The sequence below is a fragment of the Lagenorhynchus albirostris genome, chromosome 5 (assembly GCF_949774975.1).
Source record: "Lagenorhynchus albirostris chromosome 5, mLagAlb1.1, whole genome shotgun sequence".
NCBI lineage: Eukaryota > Metazoa > Chordata > Mammalia > Artiodactyla > Delphinidae > Lagenorhynchus > Lagenorhynchus albirostris.
Window position 1 is genome coordinate 78,940,439 of NC_083099.1, and position 27,396 is coordinate 78,967,834.

Sequence of the window (27,396 nt, forward strand, 5' to 3'; positions counted from 1 at the left end):
TACACCTTCATGATAAAAAACTCTCAATGAATTAACAATAGAAAGAAATTTCTTCAATCTGATAAAGGGTGTGTACAAAAAACCCATTGCTAGCTAATGTCATACTAGTGAAACAATGAATGCTTTCCTTCTAAGATCAGAAATGAGACAAATATATACTAAAGGTTTTATCAATGGCAATTAAACAAGAGAAATAAAGGACACCCAGATTACAAAGGAAGAACTAAAATTACTTGTAGGTAACATGATCTTGTACACACATGAATACCTTCTTTTATTGTGCTTTGCTTTATTGCACTTCTCAGATACTGAGTTTTTTTTTACAAATGTAAGGTTTATGGCAACCCTGCATTGTCAGATGATGATTAGCCTTTTTAGCAATAAAGGCATGTACACATGTTTTTCAATTAAGGCATACACATTATTTTTTTAGATATAATGCTATTGCATACTTCATAGGCAATAGCAGAGTGTAAACATAACTTTTATATCCATTGGGAAACCAAAATATTCATGTGACACTTTATTGCAATATTTGCTTTATTGCAATGGTCTGGAACTGAGCCCACAGTATATCCAAGGTATGTCTGTACACAATCCTAAGAAATATACTGAAAAATTATTACAACTAATAAAAGAGTTCATTAAGGCTGCAGGTAACAAAATCAATGTACAAAAATCAATTATGTTTCTCTATATACTAGCAAAGCACTATCCAAAAATTAAATTAAGAAAATAATACCATTTATAGTAGCATCCAAAGTAATAAAATAGGAATAAACTGAACAAAAGTATAAAACTTATATTCTAAAAACTATAAACATTGATGAAAATAATTAAAGACCTAATAAATGGAAAGACATCTCATACCTATAGATCAAAAGACAATATTATTAAGGTGGTAGTACTCCCCAAATTCAGAATCAGTTCAATCCCTATCAAAATCCCAGCTGCATTTTTGCAGCAACAGACAAGATGATCCAAAGATTCATATGGATATTTAAGAGACACAGAATATAAAAATAATCTTAAAAAACAAGAATAAAGTTGGAAGATTCTAACTTAAAATTGTATAGAAAGCTACAGTAATCAAAACAATAAGGTACTGGAATAAGGCAGACATAGAGTTAATTGGAACAGAATTGAGATTCTAGAAATAAACCCTCACATACTTAGTCAACTGATTCTCAACAAGGATATCAAGACAATTTAATGGAGACAGATTATTTGTTTTTAGGAAATAGTGCTACAACAACTGAATATCCACATGCGAAAGGATGTAGATCCCATCCTAATACCATATACAAAAATTAACTCAAAATGAATCACAGCTTAAATTAAAAAGCTAAAACTATAAAACTAATAGAGGAAGGCAGTCACAGTAAAGGGAGTCACACGAACTTTCTGATTTTCCAGTGTGTATAAATGTTGTTTACACTATACTGTAGTCTATTAAGTGTGCAATAGCATTATGTCTAAAAAAATGTACATACCTTAATTAAAAATATTTTATTGCTAGGAAGTGCTAACCATCATCTGAGCCTTCAGTGAGTCGCACTCTTCTTGCTGGTGGAGGACTTGAAATATTGAGAAAATTACCAAAAAGTGACACAGAGACAGTAAGTGAACAAATCCTGTTGGAAAAATGGTGCTGATAGACCTGAAGACACAGGGTTGCCACAAACCTTCAATTTATAAAAAACGAATACCTGCAAAGCAAAATAAAATGAGGTATACCTGTACTTAATTCATAGAACTGTATATTATTAAAAGAAAAGTCAAATTTACTATATGATAATATTAAAAGATGAAATTTAAATTGATTAATGTATTCTCTAACAAGAAAAGTAACATCTCTTAAAAATAACTATTATGTTAAAACATAAATCTATCTTTAATATAAAAATGAATCAAAAAATTATAAAGGACAGAGACTGTCAAATTAGGCAGAAAAGCAATACCCAACTATATGCTGCCTACAAGAACACACTAAATATGAAGACACAAATAGGTTAAAGTAAAAGAGACGGAAAAAGATGCACCATGCTAAGAATAATCAAAAGAAAGCTTCAGCGGCTATATCCATATCAGACAAAGTAAATTTCAGATCAAAGAATATTACCAAAGACAAAGAAGGTCATTTCATAATGTTAAAAGAGTTAACTCAACAAAATAACTTAATACTCCTAACTGTTCAGACAGCTAAAAACAGAGCTTCAAAATACATGAAATAAAACAAAACTGATAGAACTTCAATGATAAACAGATCATTCTAAAATGATAGTGGGAGATTTCAATACCTCTGTCTCAGTAATAGATAGAAGTGGATAAAAAACCAGCATAAATATAGATTTGAATAACACTATCAATTTTTTTAACATCTTTATTGGGGTATAATTGCTTTACAATGGTGTGTTAGTTTCTGCTTTATAACAAAGTGAATCAGTTATACGTATACATATGTTCCCATATCTCTTCCCTCTTGCGTCTCCCTCCCTCCCACCCTCCCTATCCCACCCCTCCAGGCAGTCACAAAGCACCGAGCCGATATCCCTGTGCCATGCGGCTGCTTCCCACTAGCTATCTACCTTACGTTTGTTAGTGTATATATGTCCATGCCTCCCTCTCGCCCTGTCACAGCTCACCCTTCCCCCTCCCCATATCCTCAAGTCCATTCTCCAGTAGGTCTGTGTCTTTATTCCTGTCTTACCCCTAGGTTCTTCATGGCATTTTTTTTTCTTAAATTCCGTATATATGTGTTAGCATACGGTATTTGTCTTTCTCTTTCTGACTTACTTCACTCTGTATGACAGACTCTAGGTCTATCCACCTCATTACAAATAGCTCAATTTCGTTTCTTTTTATGGCTGAGTAATATTCCATTGTATATATGTGCCACATCTTCTTTATCCATTCATCCGATGATGGGCACTTAGGTTGTTTCCATCTCCGGGCTATTGTAAATAGAGCTGCAATGAACATTTTGGTACATGACTCTTTTTGAATTTTGGTTTTCTCAGGGTATATGCCCAGTAGTGGGATTGCTGGGTCATATGGTAGTTCTATTTGTAGTTTTTTTTTTTTTTTTTTTTTTTTTTTTTTGTGGTATGAGGGCCTCTCACTGTTGTGGCCTCTCCCGTTGCGGAGCACAGGCTCCGGACGCGCAGGCTCAGTGGCCATGGCTCACGGGCCCAGCCACTCCGCGGCATGTGGGATCTTCCCAGACCGGGGCACGAACCCGTGTCCCCTGCGTCGGGCAGGCGGACTCTGAACCACTGCGCCACCAGGGAAGCCCCTATTTGTAGTTTTTTAAGGAACCTCCATACTGTTCTCCATAGTGGCTGAACCAATTCACATTCCCACCAGCAGTGCAAGAGTGTTCCCTTTTCTCCACACCCTCTCCAGCATTTATTGTTTCTAGATTTTTTGATGATGGCCATTCTGACTGGTGTGAGATGATACCTCATTGTAGTTTTGATTTGCATTTCTCTAATGATAATGATGTTGAGCATTCTTTCATGTGTTTGTTAGCAATCTGTATATCTTCTTTGGAGAAATGTCTATTTAGGTCTTCTGCCCATTTTTGGATTGGGTTGTTTGTTTTTTTGTTATTGAGCTGCATGAGCTGCTTGTAAATTTTGGAAATTAATCCTTTGTCAGTTGCTTCATTTGCAAATATTTTCTCCCATTCTTAGGGTTTTCTTTTGGTCTTGTTTATGGTTTCCTTTGCTGTGCAAAAGCTTTGAAGTTTCATTAGGTCCCATTTGTTTATTTTTGTTTTTATTTCCATTTCTCTGGGAGGTGGGTCAAAAAGGATCTTGCTGTGATTTATGTCATAGAGTGTTCTGCCTATGTTTTCCTCTAAGAGTTTGATAGTTTCTGGCCTTACATTTAGGTCGTTAATCCATTTTGAGCTTATTTTTGTGTATGGTATTAGGGAACACTATCAATTTTACCTGATTAATACTTACAGATAAATCCACCCAACAATAGCAGAATACACATTCATTTCAAATGCATATTTAACATTTGTCATGATAGACCACAGACAGGGCCATAAACCAAGCTTCAATTAATTTAAAAGTATTCAGGTCATATAAAGTATATTGTCTGACCACAATTGAATTAAATTAGAAATCAATAACAGAAAGATCTCTGAAAAAATCTCTAATGTTTAGAAACTAAATAAAACACTTATAAATAACCTACACATAAAGAAAAGAAATCAAGCAGAAATTAGAAAATATTTTAAGTTAAATGGAAGGAAAAAACAACATGTTAAAATCTGGGGATGGAGAATTACAATTCTGCCAAGATGGAAGAGCCCTATTCCTCCCAGTTTCTGTCTTTCACAACTGAAAACAAAAATAAAAACCCTGCCCTGGAGATAATATTATAAACAAGTGAAAGGAAACTCTGAGGTAGAAGGGAGAAATGCCTAGGCATCTCAGGAAATGGGGAGTGACACAGCAGTGAGTTCCTTGAGTTTCCTTATTGTGTCCTATATGTCCTGGACAGGACGCTGCAGAAGTTTCCAACCCAGGACCACCAACTAGCACAAGCAAAAAATAAAGACAAAAACAAAAAACAATCCAAGAAAAGGCTGTTCTCCCAGTCAAAGGACAGAGAAGAGGGTAGGCTAAAAGCAAATTGTGGCATTACCCACAATTCTAGCCAAACAATGAGAAAACCATACTCTAGCCAAACAACAATGAGAAAACCATACTCTTCTCTTTCCCACTCCATGGGAGTTCAACAGAGCTGACTGCAGAGCTGATCTTCTACCTCATCTCACTCCCACGCTGCAGAGAGCACACTTCAACTCCCCCAGAAGGTAGTATTTAAGGTCACAAGCAGGTTGCTAATCACCCATCCCCTGCCTGGAAGAAGCAGGTAGCACTTTGTTCCACTGCCAGGTTGTATCAGTGCACTCAGCAGGATGCTGATCACCCATCTCCATACAAGCGGAGGCAGGTGGCAGCAATCCAGTCCTGACGCAGTAGTAGTAGTGAGTCTAAATTAGCAGTTGATCTTCCATCCCCTTACAAGCATAAGGAAAAGTTGTTCTAATTCCCCCACCAAGATAGCATCAGTGGAGTCCAGGGGCAACAAGATTGAATGAGGTAGTATAAGGTGGGGCTAGTCATCATTAGCCTTCACTCACACCCTCCTAGCACTCCAAGTCAGCAAGGTGGTCATTCAGAACCAGAATCCTCACTTCCACCTGACAGCAACAAGACTGAACAAGGTGGGTGAAGCAGGGCTAGTCAGCAACCACACTGTATCAGAGAATCCTAGTAGGAGCTGAACCTCTATTCACATTGATGAGGCAAAACAAGGTGGTGCAGGGAGAAGTGATTGATGCTATGCTTCTTATATCTCCTGATGTCACTGGAGCACGGTGGGAAGATGAACTTCCACCCCATCCATTTTAAGTGAGGCAGTGTCAGTCACTATCCTTTTTCTGGGGGTATGTTGACAGGGCTCACCAAGTAACTGAACATGCACACCCACCTGGCACTCAAACTGCAAATGAAGAAGTAAAACTGTCACTATTTGCAGATGACATGATACTAAATGTATAACATCCTAAAGTCTCTATCAGAAAACTACTAGAACTAATAAATAAATTCAGTAAAGTTGCAGGATACAAAATTAATATACAGGAATCTGTTACATCTCTATACACTACCAGAAAGAGAAATTAAGAAGACAATCCCATTTGCAATTGCATCAAAAAGAATAAAAGATCTAGGAATAAGTTTACCCAAGGAGGTAAAACACTTATATACTGGAAACTATAAGACATTGATGGAAGAAACTGAAAACAGAAATAAATGGATAGATATACTATACTCTTGGGTGGAAGAATTAATACTGCTAAAATGTCCATACTATCCAAAGCAATCTAAAGATTCAATGCAATCCCTATCAAAATACCCATGGCATTTTTCACAGAACTAGAACAAATAATCCTAAAATTTGTACGGAACCACAGAAGACCTCAAATAGTGAAAGCAATCTTGAGAAAGAAGAGCAAAGCTGGAGGTGTCATGCTCCCTGGTTTCAGACTATATTACAAAGCTATAAGTAATCAAAACAATACGATACTGGCATAAAAGCAGACACATAAACCAATGGAACAGAATCAAGATTCCAGAAATACACCCATGCATATATGGTCAACTAATATTTGACAAGGAAGCCAAGAATACTTAATGGGGAAAAGGCAGTCTCTTCAATAAATGATGCTGGGAAAACTGGACAGCCATATGCAAAAGAATGAAGCTGGACATTATCTTACACTACACACAAAAACTAACTCAAAATGGATTAAGAACTTGAACAAAAGACCTGAAACCATAAAACTCCTAGAAGAAAATATAAGCAGTAAGCTCCTGTAAATCATTATTGGCAATGATTTTTTAGAGTTGACACCAAAAGCAAAAAAACAACAACAAAATACAAAACTAAGTGGGACTACATCAAACTAAAAAGCTCCGGCACAGCAAAGCAAACTGTCAACAAAATGAAAAAGAAACCTATCATATGGGAGAAAATATTTGCAAATCATGTCTGATAAGGGATTAATATCCAAAATATATAAAGAATTCATATGACTCAATAGCAAAAAAAACCCAAACAATTCAATTAAAAAATTGGCAGAGGAGCTGAATGGACATTTTTCCAAAGAAGATATACAGATGGCCAAGAGGTACATGAAAAGGTATTCAACATCACTAATCATCAGGGAAATGCAACTTAAAACCACAATGGGAAACCAGCTCACACCTGTTAAAATGGCTATTACCAGAAAGACAAGGAATAACAAGTGTTAGCAAGGATGTAGAGAAAAGAGAACCCTTGTGCACTGTTAGTGAGACTGTAAATTGGTGCAGGCACTATGAAAAACAGTATGGAAGTTTGCAATTGACATGTAAACACTACTATATTTAAAATAGTTAACCAACAAGGACCTACTGTATAGCACAGCGAACTCGGCTCAGTATTCTTTAATAATCAAAATGGGAAAAGAATGTGAAAAAGAATGGATACTTGCATGTGTATAACTGAATCACTGTGCTGTACACCTGAAACTAACACATCATTGTTAATCAACTATACTCCAATATAAAATAAAATAATTTTTTTAAGAATAAAATAAAATAGAACTACCATACAATCCAGCAATTCCACTTTGGGGTATTTATCAGAAGGAAATGAAAACCTAACTTAAAAAGATATCTATACTCCCATATTCATTGCAGCATTATTTACAATAGCCAAGATATGGAAACAGCCTAAGTGTCCAATGATGGATGAATAGACAAAGAAATGTGGTATACATAGAGAACAGAGTGTTATTCAGCCATATTAAAAGAATGAAATCTAGCCATTTGTGATAACATGGATGGACACTAAAGGCAAATGCTGACTGAAATAAGTCAGACAGAGAAAGACAAATACTGTACAATCTCATTTGTAGTGGAATCTAAAAAACAAACAAACAGAAATACTGAACACGTAGATATAGAGAACAGATTGGTGGTTGCCAAAGGTGGGAGGTGTGGGGTGGGCAGAATCAATGAAGGTGGTCAAAAGGTCAAACTTCCATTGTAAAACAAATAAGATCTGAGGACATAATGCATAGCGTGGTGATTATAGTTAATAATACTCTATTGTATATTTGAAAGTTACTAAGAGAGTAGATCTTTAAAGTTCTCATCAGAAGAAAAAAAATGTTTGTAACTATGTGTGGTGATGCATGTTAACTAGACTTATTGTGGTGATTATTTCACAATATGTACAGATACCAAATCATTATGTTGTACACCTGAACTTAAGATAATGTTATATGTCAATTACACCTCAATAAAAAAAGAAAGAAAATGATCCAGCAATATGCTGTATACAATAAACTCACTTCAAGTACAATGACATAAATTTACAGTAAAAGAATGGAAATAGATATAACATGTAAACATTAACTTGTTTTTAAAAAGTAGGAGTGGTTATACTAAGATCACATAAAGTCAATTATAGAGCAAAGAGAATTACTGGAGATAAGTAAAGACATTACATAATGGTAAAGGGATCAATCCATGGAAGATATAACAATCCTAAATGTGTGCACACCAAACCACAGAGTCTCAAAATACAGAAAGCAAAAACTAATGAAGTTAGAAAGAGATAAATATATCCAAAATTAGAGTCTGGAGAACTAATTCACTCTACTTTCAGAATTTGACAGGAATTTTCAGACAAAAAATTAGCAAGAATATGGAACTCAACAACACAATCAACCAACAATATCTAGTTGACAAATAGAAAACATTCCACTCAACAAGAAAAGAATGCACATGTTTTTCCTTAGTCCATAGAGTATCCACCAAGACAGATCATATCCTAGGCCACAAAACAAATCTTAACAAATTTAAAAGAACTGAAATCATAAAGAGTGTGTTTTCTGACCATAATGATATCAAAACTAAAAATCAATAACAAGAAAACTTCCAAACAGTTGCCAATTAATTAAAATACTTCTAAGTAACTGATGGTTCAAAGGAGTCTCAAAGGCAATTTTTAAAACTACATATGATTGAATGAAAATTCAAATGCACATATCAAAATCTGTGGAATCCAGTTAAAGCCATGCTGAGAGGAGAATTAATAACACTAAATGTATACCTTAGAAAAGAGAAAGGGAACAAATCAGTAACGTAGGTTCCTACTTCAAAAAACTAGGAAAAAAGAGCAAAATAATCTCAAAGAAAAGTAAAGAAAGGAAATAATAAAGATAATTCAGAAAAAAATTGAAAAGAATAAAACAGAGAAAAATCAATTAAACAAAAGCCTAGCTCCTCAAAAACAAAAAATCAGTAAAATTTAAAAACCACTAGTAAGACTACAAACTATGCAAATTTAACAAGATAAAAGAGAAAGCTAAAATAGTCCTAAAACTAATTTTTAAAAGTGAATCTGTAATAAAAAAAATCTCACAATCTCTAGGCCCAGGTACTCTCATTAGAAAACTCTTCCAAACACTTAAAGAATTAACACCAATTTTATACAAACTATTACAGAAAACAGAAGCAGAGGGAACACTTCTCAATTCATTTTATGAACCCAGTATTACCCTAATACCAAAAGCAGATAAAGACAATAGAAATAAAAAGTTAACTCAAAATGGAACCTGTATTTAAATATAAAATGTTTAACTATAAAATTTTTAGAAAAAAATGAAAGAAAATAATTAAGATCCAAGGTTAGACAAAGAGTTCTAAAAGGTGATTCCAAAAGAGCACATGCCAGTCTCTGGTGTCCGAGCTGATAGCCATGGGTCACGCCCATCTCTGGAGCTCATTTAGGCGGTGCTCTGCCTTCTGTGGGCAGACAGGGAAGGAATCCCCTCCCCTCACGCACCCCGAAACAAAGGTCTCTTGCCTCTTAGGCAGGTCCAGAGTTTTTCCTGGACTCCCTCCCGGCTAGCTGTAGTGCACTAGCCCCCTTCAGGCTGTGTTCACGCAGCCAACCCCAGTCCTATCCCTGGGGTCTGACCTCTGAAGCCCTAGCCTCAGCTCCCAGCACCTATAAAGGAAAAACTGATAAACTGAACTCTGAAAGGCCCTGTTAAGAGGGTGAAAAGACAAGTTAAAGACAAAGAAGACAAATATCATATTATCACTTATATGTGGAATCTAAAATATGATACAAATGGATTTATTTACAAAACAGAAACAGACTCACAGACATAGAAAACAAACATGGTTACCAAAGGGGAAAAGAGAGGGAGGGATAAATTAGGAGTTTGGGATTAGCAGATATAAACTAGCATATATAAAATAGATAAACAAGGGACCTTCAAGATGGCGGAGGAGTAAGACGTGACGATCACCTTCCTACCCACAAATATATCAGAAATACATCTACATGTGGAAGAACTCCTGTAGAACACCTACTGAATGCTGGCAGAAGACCTCAGACTTCCCAAAAGGCAAGAAAATCCCCACGTACCTGGGTAGGGCAAAAGAAAAAAAGAAGTTAACAGAGACAAAAGAATAGGGATGGGACCTGCACCTCTGGGAGGGAGCTGTGAAGGAGGAAAAGTTTCCACTCAATAGGAAACCCCTTCACTGGCGGAGACAGGGAGTGGGCGGGGGAAGCTCCAGAGCCACGGAGGAGTGGGCAGCAACAGGGGTGCAGAGGGCGAAGCAGAGAGATTCCAACACAAAGGATCAGTGCCGGCCAGCACTCACCACCCTGAGAAATTTGTCTGCTCACCCACCGGGGCGGGTGGGGGCTGGGAGCTGAGACTCGGGCTTTGGAAGTCAGACCCCAGGAAGAGGACTGGGGTTGGCTGCATGAATACAGCCTGAAGGGGGCTAGTGCACCACAGCTAGCTGGGAGGGAGTCCAGGAAAAACTCTGGACCAGCCTAAGAGGCAAGAGACCATTGTTTCGGGGTGTGCGAGGAGAGGGGATTCCTTCCCTGTCTGCCCACAGAAGGCAGAGCACCGCCTAAACGAGCTCCAGACATGGGCATGAGCTGCAGCTATCAGCTCGGACACCAGAGACTGGCATGAAACACTAACACTGCTGCTGCAGCCATCAAGAATCCTGTGGGCAAGCACAGATCACTATCTACATGCCCTCCCCACCCACCCACTCTCCGGGAGCCTGTGCAGCCTGCCACTGCCAGGGTCCCATGATCCAGGGACAAATTTCCCAGGAGAACACACGGCACGCCTCAGGCTGTTGAAGTGTCACAGTGGCCTCTGCTGCTGCAGGCTCACCCCGCATTCCAATTATAATAACCGTACCCCTCCCTCCAAACTGCATGAGTGAGTCAGAGCCCCCTAATCAGCTGGTGCTTTAACCCCATCTTGTCTGGGTGGGAATAGAAGCCTGAGGGCAACCTATACACAGAGGTGGGGCCCAAACCAAAGCTGAACCCCAGGAGCTGTGGGAACAAAGAAGAGAAAGGGAAATTTCTCCATGCAGCCTCAGGAGCAGTGGATTAATTGTCCCCAATCAACTTGAGGTACGCTGCATCTGTGGAATACCTGAATAAACAACAAATCAATCCAAAATTGAGGCAGTGGACTTTGGTAGCAACTGCAGACTTGGGGTTTGCTGTCTGTGACTGACTTGTTTCTGATTTTTATGTTTATCTCAGTATAGTTTTAAGCGCTTGTTACCATTAGTGGATTTTTTTTTATTGGTTTGGTTGCTCTCTTCTTTTTTCATTACTTTTTTTTTATTTTAATAATTTTTAATGTTATTTAAGTTTATTTCTTTATTTATTATTAATTATTATATTTCTCTTTTTTTCTTCCTTTTCTTCTGAGTCGTGTGGCTGACAGGATCTTGGTACTCCAGGCTGGTGTCAGGCCTGAGCTTCTGAGGAGAGCTGTGTTCAGGACATTGGACCACCAGAGACCTCGAGCCCCATGTAATATCAATCGGCGAGAGCTCTCCCAGAGATCTCCATCTCAGCACTAAGACCCAGCTCCACCCAATGGCAGGCAAGCTCCAGTGCTGGACGCCCCATGGCAAACAACTACCAAGACAGGAACACAATCCCACCCATTAGCAGAGAGGATGCCTAAACTAATACTAAGTTCACAGACACTGCAAAACACACCACTGGATTCAGCACTGCCCACCAGAAAGACAATATCCAGCCACAGCCACCAGGACACAGTCACCAGTGTCCTCCACCAGGAAGCCTACACAAGCCACTGAACCAACCTTACCCATTGGGGGCAGACACCAAAAACAACGGGAACTACAAATCTGCAGCCTGTGAAAGGAGACTCCAAACACAGTAAGTTAAGCAAAATGAGAAGACAGAAAATAGGCAACAGATGAGGGAGCAAGGTAAAAAACAACCAGACCAAACAAATGAGAGGAAATAGGCAGTCTACCTGAAAAAGAATTCAGAGTAATGATAGTAAAGATAATACAAAATCTTGGAAATAGAATGGAGAAAATACAAGAAATGTTTAACAAGGATGTAGGAGAACTAAAGGGCAAAGAAACAATGATGAACACAATAATGAAATTTAAAATTCTCTAGAAGGGGGCTTCCCAGGTGCTACAGTGGCTGAGAGTCCGCCTGCCAATGCAGGGGACATGGGTTCGTGCCCCAGTCCGAGAAGATCCCACATGCCACGGAGAGACTGGGCCCGTGAGCCATGGCCGCTGGGCCTGTGTGTCCAGAGCCTGTGCTCTGCAATGGGAGAGGCCACAACAGTAAGAGGCCCGTGTACAACAACAACAACAACAACAACAAAAATTCTCTAGAAGGTTTCAATAGCAGAATAACTGAGGCAGAAGAACGGATAGGTAACCTGGAAGATAAAATAGTGGAAATAACTACTGCAGAGCAGAATAAAGAAAAAAAGAATGAAAAGAATTGAGGACAGTCTCAGAGACCTCTGGGACAACATTAAATGCACCAACATTCGAATTATAGGGGTTCCAGAAGAAGAAGAGAAAAAGAAAGGGACTGAGAAAATATTTGAAGAGATTATAGTTGAAAATTTCCTTAACATGGGAAAGGAAATACTCAATGAAGTCCAGAAAGCACAGAGAGTCTCATACAGGATAAATCCAAGGAGAAACACACCAAGACACAAATTAATCAAACTATCAAAATTAAATACAAAGAAAGAATATTAAAAACAGCAAGGGAAAAACAACAAATAACATACAAGGGAATCCCCATAAGGTTAACAGCTGATCTTTCAGCAGAAACTCTGCAAGCCAGAGGAAGTGGCAGGACATATTTTAAGTGATGAAAGGGAAAAATCTACAAAAAAGATTAGCCAGCAAGGATGCCATTCAGATTCGATGGAGAAATTAAAACCTTTACAAATAAGCAAAAGTTAAGGGAATTCAGCACCACCAAACCAGCTTTACAACAAATGCTAAAGGAACTTCTCTAGGCAGGAAACACAAGAGAAGGAAAAGACCTACAGAAACAAAGCCAAAACAATTAAGAAACTGGTAATAGGAACATACATATAAATAATTACCTAAAATGTAAATGAATTAAATGCTCCAACCGAAAGACATAGACAGGCTAAATGGATACAAAAACAAGACCCATATATATGTTGTCTACAAGAGACCCACTTCAGACCTAGGGACACATACAGACTGAAAGTGAGGGGATGGAAAAAGATATTCCATGCAAATGGAAATCAAAAGAAAGCTGGAGTAGCAATTCTCATATCAGACAAAAAAGACTTTAAAATAAAGACTATTACAAGAAACAAAGAAAGACACTACATAATGATCAAGGGATCAATCAAAGAAGATATAACAAATGCAAATATTTATGCACCCAGCACAGGAGCACCTCAGTACATAAGGCAAATGCTAACAGCCAGAAAAGGGGAAATCGACAGAAACACAATAATAGTAGGGGATTTTAACATCCCACTTTCACCAATGGACAGATCATCCAAAATAAAAATAAATAAGGACACACAAGCTTTAAATGACACATTAAACAAGATGGACTTAATTGATATTTATAGGACATTCCATCCAAAAACAACAGAACACACTTTCTTCTCAAGTGCTTATGGAACATTCTCCAGGATAGACCATATCTTGGGTCACAAGTTAAGCCTTTGTAAATTTAAGAAAATTGATATCATATCAATTATCTTTCCTGACCACAACGCTATGAGACTAGATATCAATTACAGGAAAAAAAATGTAAAAAATACAAACACATGGAGGCTAAACAATACGCTACTAAATAACCAAGTGATCACTGAAGAAATCAGAGAGGAAATCAAAAATATCTAGAAACAAATGAAAATGAAAACACAATGACTCAAAATCTATGTGATGCAGCAAAAGCAGTTCTAAGACGGAAGTTTATAGCAATACGATCCTACCTCAAGAAACAAGAACAATCTCAAACAACCTAACCTTATTCCTAAAGCAATTAGAGAAGAACAAAAAAAAAAAGCAAAGTTGGCAGAAGGAAAGAAATCATAAATGAGAGCAAAAAAAAATAAAAAATAAATGAAGGAAACAATAGCAAAGATCAAGAAAACAAAAAGCTGGTTCTTTGAGAAGATAAACAAAATTGATAAACCATTAGCCAGACTCATCAAGAAAAAAGGGAGAAGACTCAAATCAACAGAATTAGAAATGAAAAAGAAGTGAAAACTGACAGTGCAGAAATACATAAAGGTTTGTGACCACCTAGAGGGGTGGGATAGGGAGGGTGGGGGGAGACACAAGAGGGAGGATATATGGGGATATATGTATATGTATGGCTGATTCACTTTGCTATAAAGCAGAAACTAACACACCATTGTAGAGCAATTATACGCCAATAATGATGTTTTTTTTAAAAAAAAGAAATACATAGAATCATGAGAGATTACTACAAGCAACTATATGCCAGTAAAATGGACAACCTGGAAGAAATAGACAAATTTGTAGAAAAGCACAACCTTCCGAAATTGAACCAGGAAGAAACAGAAAATATAAACAGACCAATCACAAGCACTGAAATTGAAACTGCGATTAAAAATCTTCAAACAAAAGCCCAGGACCAGATGGCTTCACAGGCAAATTCTATCAAACATTTAGAGAAGAGCTAACACCTATCCTTCTCAAACTCTTCCAAAAAATAGTAGAGGGAGGAACACTCCCAAACTCATTCTACGAGGCCACCACCCTGATACCAAAACGAGACAAAGATGTCACAAAAAAAGAAAACTACATACCAATATCCCTAATGAACATAGATGCAAAAATCCTCAACAAAATACTAGCAAACAGAATCCAACAACACATTAAAAGGATCATACACCATGATCAAGTGGGGTTTATCCCAGGAATGCAATGATTCTTCAATATACGCAATTCAATCAATGTGATACACCACAATAACAAACTGAAGGATAAAAGCCATATGATTATCTCAATAGGTGCAGAAAAAGCTTTCGACAAAATTCAACACCCATTTATGATAAAAACTCTCCAGAAAGTAGGCATAGAGGGAACTTACGTCAACATAATAAATGCCATATATGACAAACCCACAGCCAACATCATTCTCAATGGTGAAAAACTGAAACCATTTCCTCTAAAATCAGGAACAAGACAAGAATGTCCACTGTCACCACTATTATTCAACATAGTTTTGGAAGTTTTAGCCACAGCAATCAGAGAAGAAAAAGAAATAAAAGGAATACAAATCGAAAAAGAAGAAGTAAAATTGTCACTGTTTGCAGATGATGTACTTTACGTAGAGAATCCTAAAGATGCTACCAGAAAACTACTAGAGCTAATCAATGAATTTAGTAAAGTAGCAGGATACAAAATTAATGCACAGAAATCTCTTGCATTCCTATACACTAATGATGAAAAATATGAAAGAGAAATTAAAGAAACACTCCCATTTACCACTGTAACAAAAAGAATAAAATACCTAGGGATTAACCTACCTAAAGATACAAAAGACCTGTATGCAGAAAATTATAAGACACTGATGAAAGAAATTAAAAATGATACCAACAGATGCAGAGATATACCATGTTCTTGAATTGGAAGAATCAATATTGTGAAAATGACTCTACTACCTAAAGCAATCTACAGATTCAATGCAATCCCTATCAAACTACCAATGGCATTTTTCACAGAACTAGAACAAAAAATTTCACTATTTGTATAGAAACACAAAAGACCCCGCATAGCCAAAGCAGTCTTGAGAAAGAAAAACGGAGCTGGAGGAATCAGGCTCCCTGACTTCAGACTAAACTACAAAGCTACAGTAATCAAGACAGTATGGTACTGGCACAAAAACAGAAATATTGATCAATGGAACAGGAGAGAAAGCCCAGAGATAAACACATGCACATAGGGTCACCTTATCTTTGATAAAGGAGGCAAGAATATACAATGTAGAAAATACAGCCTCTTCAATAAGTGGTGCTGGGAAAACTGGACAGCTACATGTAAAAGAATGAAATTAGGACACTTCCTAACACCATACACCAAAATAAACTCAAAATGGATTAAAGACCTAAATGTAAGGCCAGACACTATAAAACTTTTAGAGGAAAACATTTACAGAAACGGGATGACACTAAAACAAAATTTGGGAGGAAATTCAGAGCCCTACAGGCATATATTAGAAAAGAAGAAAGTTCTCAAATCTGTGACTTCAGTTTCCACCTTAAAACACTAGAAAAAGATAAAATGAAACCCAAAATTAATCAAAAGAGGGGAAATAAAAAAAATCAAACCAGGAATCAATGAAATAAAATATAGGAAAACAATACAGAAAAGCAATGAAACCAAAAGTTGGTTCTTATGAAAATCAGTGCAGCTGATAAGCTTCTAGCCAGACTAATCAGGAAAAAGTAGAAGACACAAATCACCAATATCAGGGATTTTAAAAGGAGCATCAATACTTATCTCACAGACATTAAATATATGCCAATAAATTTGATGATGTGGGTTACTCATTGCTAAAGAAACAGTAAACTTTATTTGGTCATAAATATTTCACTTACCTAAATATTTAAGGAAATGTAATTCGTATTAATATAGCAAATAATGAACCAAAAAATAAGGATACATTCGTATAGCACCAGTTCTTGTCCCAATAGCCAAGATTTTCTGAACTGGATCAAAGGCTAATGCTGTGGGCTGATAAGGAAAACCATGCCGAACTGTCTGAAAGAGAGAAAACAGTGAAAATAGTCATCAGGGAAATAAAAATTAAAATCACAACAAGATACCACTATCCAACCACCAGAATGACTAAAATAATTATTTATTTTTTAAAAACTACTACCAAGTATTGTTGGTAGAAGTGTAAAATGACACAACCACTTTAGAAAAATGTGCTGTAGTTCTTTAAACATATACCTGTCCTATGACCTAGAAATTCCACTCCTGTGTATGTACCCAAGGAAATGAAGAGCATATACCCACATAATAATTTGTATATGTCCCTAACAGCTTTATACATAACAACCTAGAAACAGCCCAGGTGACAATCAACAAGAGAATTCAAAAACAAAACTGTGGTATATGCATACAATAGAATACTACTCAACAACTAAAAGATAAACTAATGACAGAAGCCAAAACATGGATGATTCTCAAATATATTATGCTAAGTAAAAGAAGCAATACACAAAGAGTACATATAGTATGATTACATTTATATTAAATTCTAAACAAGTAAAACTAACCTATGGTGAAAAAAATCAGAACAGTGGTTGATTTGAGGAGAACTGACTGGAAGGGGTATGAAGGAACTTTATTTTGACAAGGTTTGAATTACAAACATGTATACTTTAGTCAAAACTCATCAAACAGTACAATAAAATTGTGACAACATATAAATACATATATGAGTGTTCCAGTATAATTCTTTCAACTCCTCTGTATGTTTGAAAGCTTTCATAATAACACAGCGGGAAAGAAAGGAAAGAAAATATAAATAGTTCATAATATCACAAAAGAGATAAGACTAACATGTAAAAAAGGAATATGCAATATTAGACAGGAGCTAATTTCAATATGAAATGTGCTATAACTTTTCCAAAAAAATAGAGGACCCACATAGGTCAGGATAAAAGGGATTCTATACCTTGTTCAGCCACATATTTAGTGCTCCAAAAACTATTTTTAATGGAAATATCTTTATAATAAAATATGGCTTTTGTAAACATTTGAAGATGAAAAGATTAACTATAGCATGTAGTTTATCTAAAACTCATTCCCCAGAGAAAACACGGTAAGGAGTTCATTGCATAAACTCCTCATTTTCTTTTAAAGCATATATGAACATATATGCATATGCATATTAACTAATATATAACCAGATCTGTAATCTGGTTTTCTCCCTTAGCAGTATATCATAGAAATATTTCCACAAAAAAATATGTTTAGATGTATAATGCTTCAACCTATTTAAAAGTTGCAGAGCTTATTATAGTATGAATATACCACAATGTCTTTAACCAACCAACTACTGTTCTATAGCCTCCAAAGAATTCTCAACTAAGTTGGTTAAAAAATTATTACTAAGAAGACCCATTTTCTATTCATGATCTTTAACTGAGGTGTTTCCCTTTGATTCTGAACTGTCCTTCTTATTTTGACTTATAAACAGAATTGTCAACAGGAAGATATTCATAATCTTCATGCAGATCAATGTGGATAACAATAATCGAATATAGTTTCTCTCAAAAAAAAACAGAACAGGTGGGAACACTTCCCAACTCACTCTATGGCCAGTATTACCCTGATCCCAGAAACAAAATCATCACAAGAAAAGAAAACTAAATACCACTAATTCTTAATTAATATAGGTATAAAAATCCCCAATAAAATATTAGCAAACCAATTCCAGCAACATATAAAAAGGAAATACAATGTGACTTGGTAGCCAGGAATGCAAGGTTGGTTTAACATCAAAAAATTAATGTAATATCCTATCTCAATAGAACATAGGACAAAAATCACATGGTCACCTCAATAGATGCAGAAAAATTATTTCAGAAAATCCAACACCCGCTCATGTTAAAAAGCACTGAATAAACAGAACTGTAGAGAACTTCCTCAATCTGATAAATGGCATGTACAAAAAACCTACAGCTAACATCATACTAATTAGTGAAAGAATAAGTGCTTTCCCTCTAAGATCAGGAATGAAACAAGTATGTCCGCTCTTGCCACTTCTACATCCTATCCAGGGCGATTAGGCAAGAAAAAAAGAAAGACATCAGATTTTTTTGAAAAAAGAACTAAAACTATCTGCAGATGACATGATCTTGTGTATATAAGCCTAAGAAATACACTGAAAAATTATTAGAACTAATAAAGAAGTTAAGCAAGATTACAAAATTAATGTACAAATCAATTATATTTCTATATACTAGCAATGCACTATCCAAAAATGAAATTAAGAGAACAATTTCATTTACAATAGCAGCCAAAGGAATAAAATATTCAGTAATAAAATGAACAAAAGAAGTACAAAACTTACATGCTAAAAACTACAAAACACTTTTGAAAAAAATTTAAGACAACCTAAATAAAAAGAAAGGCTTCTCATACCCATGGATTAAAATACTATTGTTAAGGTGACAATACTCCACAGATTGATCTTCAGAATCAATGCAATCCCTAACAAAACCCCAGCTGGCTTTTTTTTGCAGAAATTGACAAGTCGACCCTAAGATTCATATGGGTATTCAAGAGGCCCAGAACACCAAAATGATCTTGAAAAAGAAGAACAAAGTTGGAGCATTCACATTTTTTAAATTTAGACAAATCTACAGTAATCAAGACAATGAGGCACTGGCATAGGATAAACATTTAGATCAATGGAACAGCATTGAGATTCCACAAATAAATGTTCACATTTTCAGTCGATTACTGCCAAGGGTGCTAAGACAATTCAATGAGAAATGAACAGTCTTTTAACAAATGATACTGCAACAACTGGATATCAACATGCAAAAGAATCAAGTTGGACTAATATATACAAACTAACTCAAAATGGATCATAGACCTAAATGTAAGGACCAAAACTATAAAAATTTTAGAAGAAAACATATGCTTAAATCTTAGTGACTTAGGATTAGGCAATGGTTTCTTACATATGACCCAAAAGGCACAAGCAATAAAATTAAAAATAGATAAATTGAACCTCGTGAGACTTAAAAACTTTTGTGCTGTAGAGGATACTATCAAGAAAGTAAAAAGACAACCCAAAGAATGGGAGAAAATATTTGCAAAGCATATATCTGATAAGGAATTTATATCCAGAATAAATAAAGAACTCTTACAACTCAATAATAAAAAGACAAATAACTCAATTGAAAAAATGGGCAAAGGATCTTAATAGACACTTATCCAAAAATATATATATAAATGACCAATAAGCACATGGTAAGATGCTCAACATCATTAGCCATTAGTAAACTGCAAATCGTATCCACAATGAGCTATAACGGCATACTCACTAGGATGGATACAAAAAAAGATATTAATACAGGCTGACTAAGATGTAGAGAAATTGGAGCCTTAATACATTACTGGTAGAAATGTAAAATCATGTAGTTTCTTTAGAAAATAGTTCGGCATTTCCTCAAAATGTGAAATAGAGTTACACTATAACCCAGGGATTCCACTCCTGGGTATATAACCAAGGAAAATAAAAAAGAAATCCATATAAAACTTTTATACAAATATTCATAGCAACATGACTCAAAATATTCAAAAAGTAGAAACAACTCAAACATTCATCAACTGATGAATGAGTAGATGAAATTTGTATGTCTGTACAATGGAATATTATTCATCAATAAAAGCAACTGAAGTATGATACATGCTACAACAGGGATGTACCTTGAAGATGAAAGAAGCCAGTCATATATTGTATAATTCCATTTACGTGGAATGTACAGAATAGAAAAATCTATAGAGACAGAAATTATTGGGTTGGCCAAAAGGTTCATTCAGTTTTTTCTGTAAGATGGCTCTAATAGCTCTTAGTCATCTTTAACTCCATTCAAAACAATTTTGTTAGATTGTATGTGACAGCTGTCATATCAGTGTGCATTTAAAAAAAGCCAACAAAATTGGTGAATTTTTTTTTTTTTTTTTTTTTTGCTGTATGCGGGCCTCTCACTGTTGTGGCCTCTCCCGTTGCAGAGCACAGGCTCCGGACACACAGGCTCAGCGGCCATGGCTCACGGGCCCAGCCGCTCCGCGGCATGTGGAATCTTCCCAGACCAGGGCACGAACCCGTGTCCCCTACACCGGCAGGCAGACTCTCAACCACTGCGCCACCAGGGAAGCCCAAAATTGGTGAATTTTTGTGTAGCCATTTTAAAATTGAAGATGGAAGAAAGAAAGCAACATTTTCAGCATATTACGCTGCATTATTTCAAGAAAGGTAAAAACGCAACTGAAACGCAAAAAAGATTTGTGCAGTGTACGGAGAAGGTGCTGTGACTGATCAAATGTGTCAAAAGTGGTTTGCGAAGTTTTATGCTGGAGATTTCTCACTGGACGATGCTCCACAGTCATTAGACCAGTTGAAGGTGACAGCAATCAAATCAAGACATTAATTGAGAACAATCAACGTTATACCCCTCTGGAGATAGCCGACATACTCAAAATATCCAAATCAAGTGTTGAAAATCATTTGCACCAGCTTGGTTATGTTAATTGCTTTGATGTTTGGGTGCCACATAAGTTAAGTGAAAAAAAACTTCTTGACCATATTTCCCATGCGATTCTCTACTTAAACATAATGAAAACTTCCGTTTTTAAAACAAATTATGGGGCTTCCCTGGTGGTGCAGTAGTTGAGAGTCCGCCTGCCGATGCAGGGGACATGGGTTCGTGCCCGGGTCCGGGAAGATCCCGCATGCCGCGGAGCGGCTGGGCCCGTGAGCCATGGCCGCTGAGCCTGCGTGTCTGGAGTCTGTGCTCCGCAACGGGAGAGGCCACAACAGTGAGAGGCCCACATACCGCAAAAACAAACAAACAAACAAATTATGACGGGTGATGAAAAGTGGGTACTGTACAATAATGTGGAATGGAAGAGATCCTGGGGCAAATGAAATGAACCACCACCAACCACACCAAAGGCCAGTCTTCATCCAAAGAAGTTGATGTTGTTTATATGGTGGGATTGGAAGGGAGTCCTCTATTATGAGCTCCTTCTGGAAAATGAAACAGTTCCAACAAGTACTGCTCCCAGTCAGACCAACTGAAAGAAGCACTTGATGAAAAGCATCTAGAATTAGTCAACAGAAAACGCACAATCTTTCATCAGGATAATGCAAGGCTGCATGTTTCTTTGACAACTAGGCAAAAACTGTTACAGCTTGGCTGGGAAGTTCTGATTCATCCACCATATTCACCAGACATTGCACCTTCAGATTTCCATTTATTTAGGTCTTTACAAAATTCTCTTAATAGAAGAAATTTCAATTCCCTGGAAGACTGTAAAAGGCACCTGGAAAAGTTCTTTGCTCAAAAAGATAAAAAGTTTTGGGAAGATGGAATTATGAAGTTGCCTGAAAAATGGCAGAAGGTAGGGGAACAAAAGGGTGAATAGGTTGTTCCATAAAGTTCTTGTTGAAAATGAAAATGTATCTTTTATTTTTACTTAAAAACTGAAGGCACTTTTTGGCCAACCCATATATTACTGGTTGCCTAGGAATGGGGGAGAGGGGCTCTGGATAATGGGCATTTACTGCTAATGAGTACAGAGTTGTTTTGGGTGTGATGAAATGTTCTAAAACTGATTATGGTAGTTGTTACATAACTGTGAATATACTAAAAACTAGTGAAATGTATGCTTTAACTGGGTGAATTTTATTGTAATTTGAAAGAAAAAATACTGTTCTCCTCAAGAATATCAAATATTCTGATATTGCATCATCAGACAATGTATACAATAAGAAGTTAGGATCAGTTGGGATACCTGGCTGATTTCAAAAGAATCAAGGCTATCAATTGGAATGGCATAGATGTGGTAAAAAAAAAAAAAATTGAAGCAGAGAAAAATGTAGGACAACTGAAGACAACTTGTCAAGGTGAAAAATTCTCAATTTTAGACAGAGTCAGAAAGGGTTGTTGAAATACTATAGTTTATGTTCAGCTGGTGAAATAAGCAAAGCTGATAAGCAACAAATAAAATGAGGTTCTTAAATATCTAATTTTTCCTAATATTATTTTGTTTCTCTTGCTTTGTTTTGCTCTCTATTTGTCTGCTCAGGCTGCTATAACAAAATACTGGGTAGCTTAAACAAGATGTTTATTTCTCACAGTTCCCAAGGCTAGGAAGTCAAGATCAAGTTACTAGCCAATTCAGTTGCTGGTAAGAGCCCTCTTCCTGGGTTGCAGATGGCCACCTTCTCACTGTGTCCTCATATGATGGGGAGATAAGCATCTCTGTCTCTTCCTCTTACAAAGCCACAAATCTCATCATGAGGCCTTATCCTTATGACCTCATCTAATTCTAATTAACTCCCAAAGGCCCCATATCCAAATACTATCACCCTGGGGGTTAGGGTTTCAACATATGAATTTTGGGAGAACACAATTCAGTCCATAGCATTCTCCCTTCAAAACATTACAGGGGATGAGGTAAGGTGGCCAACTGTACCAAAAGTTACACAAATCTCTCTAGATATCTGGAGCAAAAAAAGATGGTTACAAATAGGTGGAAATGCTGGTCATGTCACCCTGAGTTAGGAAGCTGTTACTATCTCTGAAATGAAAGACACAAACTTGTACTCATTGCTGACACTGCAAAAGGCACTAGCAGAAATAAAATGACTTACTTTCTTCGTGTCTTTTAATCTGGCACCTTCCATTGGCAGAATCTAACCACAACACAGCTAGGAAGGAATTCTGAACATTTAGCTTTAGTTTAGTTTTCATTTTAATTTCCTCAGTATACAAATGAGAACACCGAAGGGCCAGTATGGAACAAGGGCAGTATGAGACAAAGAAGAACTCATATTAGGCCTGGCTGACTGGGCTTAATATTATCATAATATTTCAAAACAGCCTCAAAACCACCTATGACAGAGACTGTCTGTTGCTTCCCACTATCTTCTTCTCCCCTTTTTCTATAGTACTAAAATTTTGAGTTCAGCACATGGCAATCCAGTTCACACTACAGTTCCCAGCCTCCACAGCCGAGATTAGATTCTAAACAAAGGAGTGAGAGCAGAAATGATATAAACCCATAAACATAAGGGCAAATACAACTTATTTTTCTCACCTTTCTACTAACTGGAAAATGGATTCAATGGCAGGAATTGGATCAGCCAACTTAGAACATGAGATGAAAGCCATATGTCAAGGACAGTAGAGCACCAAGATAGAAAGACCTTGTTGGGTTCTAGATACCATAAAGCCATTGAATCAGTCCTTGGTTGCTTAAAATTAGACAGATTTCACGAAAGAGAAATAAACTTCTACATTGTTTAAGCTGCAGTTATTATGGCCTGTTAAAACATCTTAACTGTCATCCTAACACCCATACCAACCATTCATTCCTAAAAAGAAGTAAATATTTTTTAAACCAACAAGTTAGTTTATGGGGAATGTTCCCTAGTATTGCTCATTAGTGTGAAAAATGAAAGAAGCAAATATGGGACTTCCCTGGTGGCCCAGTAGTTAAGAATCCACATGCCAATGCAGGGGACACGGGTTCGAGCCATGGTCCGGGAAGATCCCACATGCCGGGGAGCAACTAAGCCCATGTGCCACAACTACTGAACCTGTGCTCTAGAGCTTGCGAGCCACAACTACTGAGCCCACGTGCCACAACTACTGAAGCCCTCACACCTAGAGCCGGTGCTCTGCAACAAGAGAAGCCACCTCAATAAGAAGCCTGTGCACCACAATGAAGAGTAGCCCCCGCTCACCACAACTAGAAAAAGCCCACACACAGCAACAAAGACCCAAGGCAGCCAAAACTAAATAAATTAATTTTTAAAAAGATACAAATATGGCTTTTGATTGTATACTACTAGGATTCCAACTTGCTACTGTATTGGTGATTCATGCTTATACTTATCATCTCTATACTACTGATATGCCAAAGCTATCATTTCTATAATCTGAGCATAGAATTCCTAATATCATATACCAGTTTTCATCTAATAACATGAATGCAACAATTGAAAACTACCATATATAGAAAATAAAACTACCTATAGATTACAGAAGATAGAATATTACAATTATGAAATAAATTAATTCTATTTAAACTTCCTCTAGATAGACAATTTGCCTCTCAATATTTATGATTACATAATATGTACTTTTTCTGATATAAGTTCACTTGCCTGGTTAGGTCTACAAATGTTACAATCTTGGCAAAGGGTAGAGTGGGGTAAATCATTCCTGATCTTGGATCCAGAAACTGGAAATTAACCACAGTCTCAAAATTTGTTCAGTAAGTCATAAAGTCATATAATCTGAGATAAAATATCTGGGCTGTTCTACTACAAAAAAGAACGTTCACATGGACACACATATTTTGGTAAGCAAAAACCAATTATTACTGTAACTGGAGCAACTCCCATTGATGGGAAAAGTCCCTCAATTTCAATGATATTTGTTTCCAATAACAGCCAAATTACTTGAACTTTGAGGGTTTTTAGGGATATGTGTGTATGTCCATAGCTCTTCTCTAGATGTGATGTCATCTTAGATCCCTGAAAATATTGCTGAATGATTTCCTGCTCCCTTAGATGAAGAATAAGACTAAGAGAACTATGATAGGCATATGACACCATGGAGTGGCATAATGGTAACAAAAATAACAAGTTCCTATGAAACCCTGTCACTTTGCGATAGAAAGGTAAGATTGTGCTATATGCACAAGTATGGCAAAATACCTACTCATGCAAATGCCCTTGGCAATTGATGTATTGGTACCAGTTTCTCATTAAGACTTTTAAATCTCTTGAAAGATTGAGAAAACCACCATGCTCAAAGATCTAAAAGGCGGTTGATATTAAAATTAAAGGAGAGGGACTTCCCTGGCGGTACAGTAGTTAAGACTCCACCCTTCCAATGCAGGGGGCGCGGGTTCTATCCTTGGTTGGGGAACTGAGATCCCACATGCTGTGTAGCGTGGCCAAAAAATTAAAAAAAAAAATTAAATTAGAATAATGCCCAAATATACCCCCATTTGATAAGATATTTGGAAGTAGATATAACAGAAATGTGATTTTATCATTAATATTTTAAAATTTTATATTCATTTTAGTTTTATTTTCATCAAACTCAATCACGCCACATAATTTAAAAAGTCAGATAATTCTATAGGACATGTCACGAAAGTTAGAAATAATCTGTCCCCTTCCCTCGCCCATTTCCTGCTTTCTAGAGGATCTTTTTGCTATTTGTTTTGGCATTTACCTAATGAGTCTGAAAATAACATTTCGGTAGGCGGGCCTCTCACTGTTGTGGCCTCTCCCGTTGCGGAGCACAGGCTCCAGACGCGCAGGCTCAGCGGCCATGGCTCTCGGGCCCAGCCACTGCGCAGCATGTGGGATCTTCCCGGACCAGGGCACGAACCCATGTCCCCTGCATCAGCAGGCGGACTCTCAACCACTGCGCCACCAGGGAAGCCCTGAAAATAACATTTTTATATTGCTATTCACTGACTTCAAAAAATTCTCTCTCTTTTCTCCCACCTCCTCATTACACATAAAAGCACACTTGCCATATCCCTATCTTCTCAATAAATCATAGCAGTTAGTGTTAACACTCTATTAATACTGCTCTCTTATTTTGCCTCACAAATGTTTTATTCCCTGAGGTTACATTTTTTTAAGTTGCATTTGCTAAGTTTTTATGTGCTTTTGTCACTAATTCAACCCCAAACTTTTCCCCAATTGCCCACATTATCTTTCAATATGTTAAACACAACAGGTATATAGATTCAGAGAGAGGAAGGAGAAAGAGACAGAGAGGGAAAGAGAGAGAAAGGGACAGACTATTTACATAAAATTCAAACAATTCCTAATGACTTAAAAGCAAATCAGCTGTTGCCTGGGTCCAGGAACAGAAAGGGATGGGCTGCTGCAAAGGCCACAAGTGATGAAAATGTCTGTCCTAGTGATTTCACAGGAAACACATCACATAGTACAGTATACATAATTTCAGACTGTTTTAAGCATTATAAAGTAAATACTTATGAATATAGGTACAAAATACTAAATAAGATACTAGTAAATCCAATCCAGTAATGTATACTAACAATGATAAACCAAGACCAAATTATTGTTTATCCCAAAAATTTAAGTAAGTATATATACCTCATATTTCATTTGTTACTAACATATTTCATCCTTTTCTTTTCCTTAATTTAAATTTTAAGTTTTTCAGGCCTTAGCCTTGAAACTGGGGGCACTTCGGCTTACAAAATAAACCTTGACAAGATACAGACACAGAAAAGCAAATAATATTCTTCATCATATAAATGTCTTTGCAAATGCCATTTCTAAAAAGGAGCCTATACCCTACAAATTGATGCTACCTCTTGTGAATGCAATCTTTAGTTTTTAAGCAGTCTCTAATTCTGATTGGTTGTTTTATTTATTAATGTGTTCCCCTGACAATAATATTTAAATTGACATAGCATTTTCAGAAAAATATAAATACATGTGAGTTTTCTTGAAAAAGCCATAAGAAGATCGTTAGTACTTTTTCTTTCATAAGGATGGAAGAAAAAATAAAATTTTAAAGTATGTCTCTGTTGGGTTTAGATAGAGTTTGGTTGCCTAATCTCATTTAAATTAACACAAAGACAGCTCAATATGAGGATATATACTGACATTCATTAAATCAAC

The 27,396-nt window shown here is 36.6% G+C and overlaps 1 protein-coding gene across 1 annotated transcript in view; it reads right to left on the minus strand.

Moving 5' to 3' along the window:
• The window catches only part of STXBP5L (syntaxin binding protein 5L), a 368,748-nt gene that overhangs the window by 302,397 nt on the left and 38,955 nt on the right, over window positions 1-27,396 (minus strand). Inside the window, exon 3 of the mRNA XM_060149320.1 lies at window positions 16,618-16,715. Coding sequence (XP_060005303.1) covers window positions 16,618-16,715 — 98 coding nt within the window. The remainder of the gene's footprint in view (window positions 1-16,617; window positions 16,716-27,396) is intronic.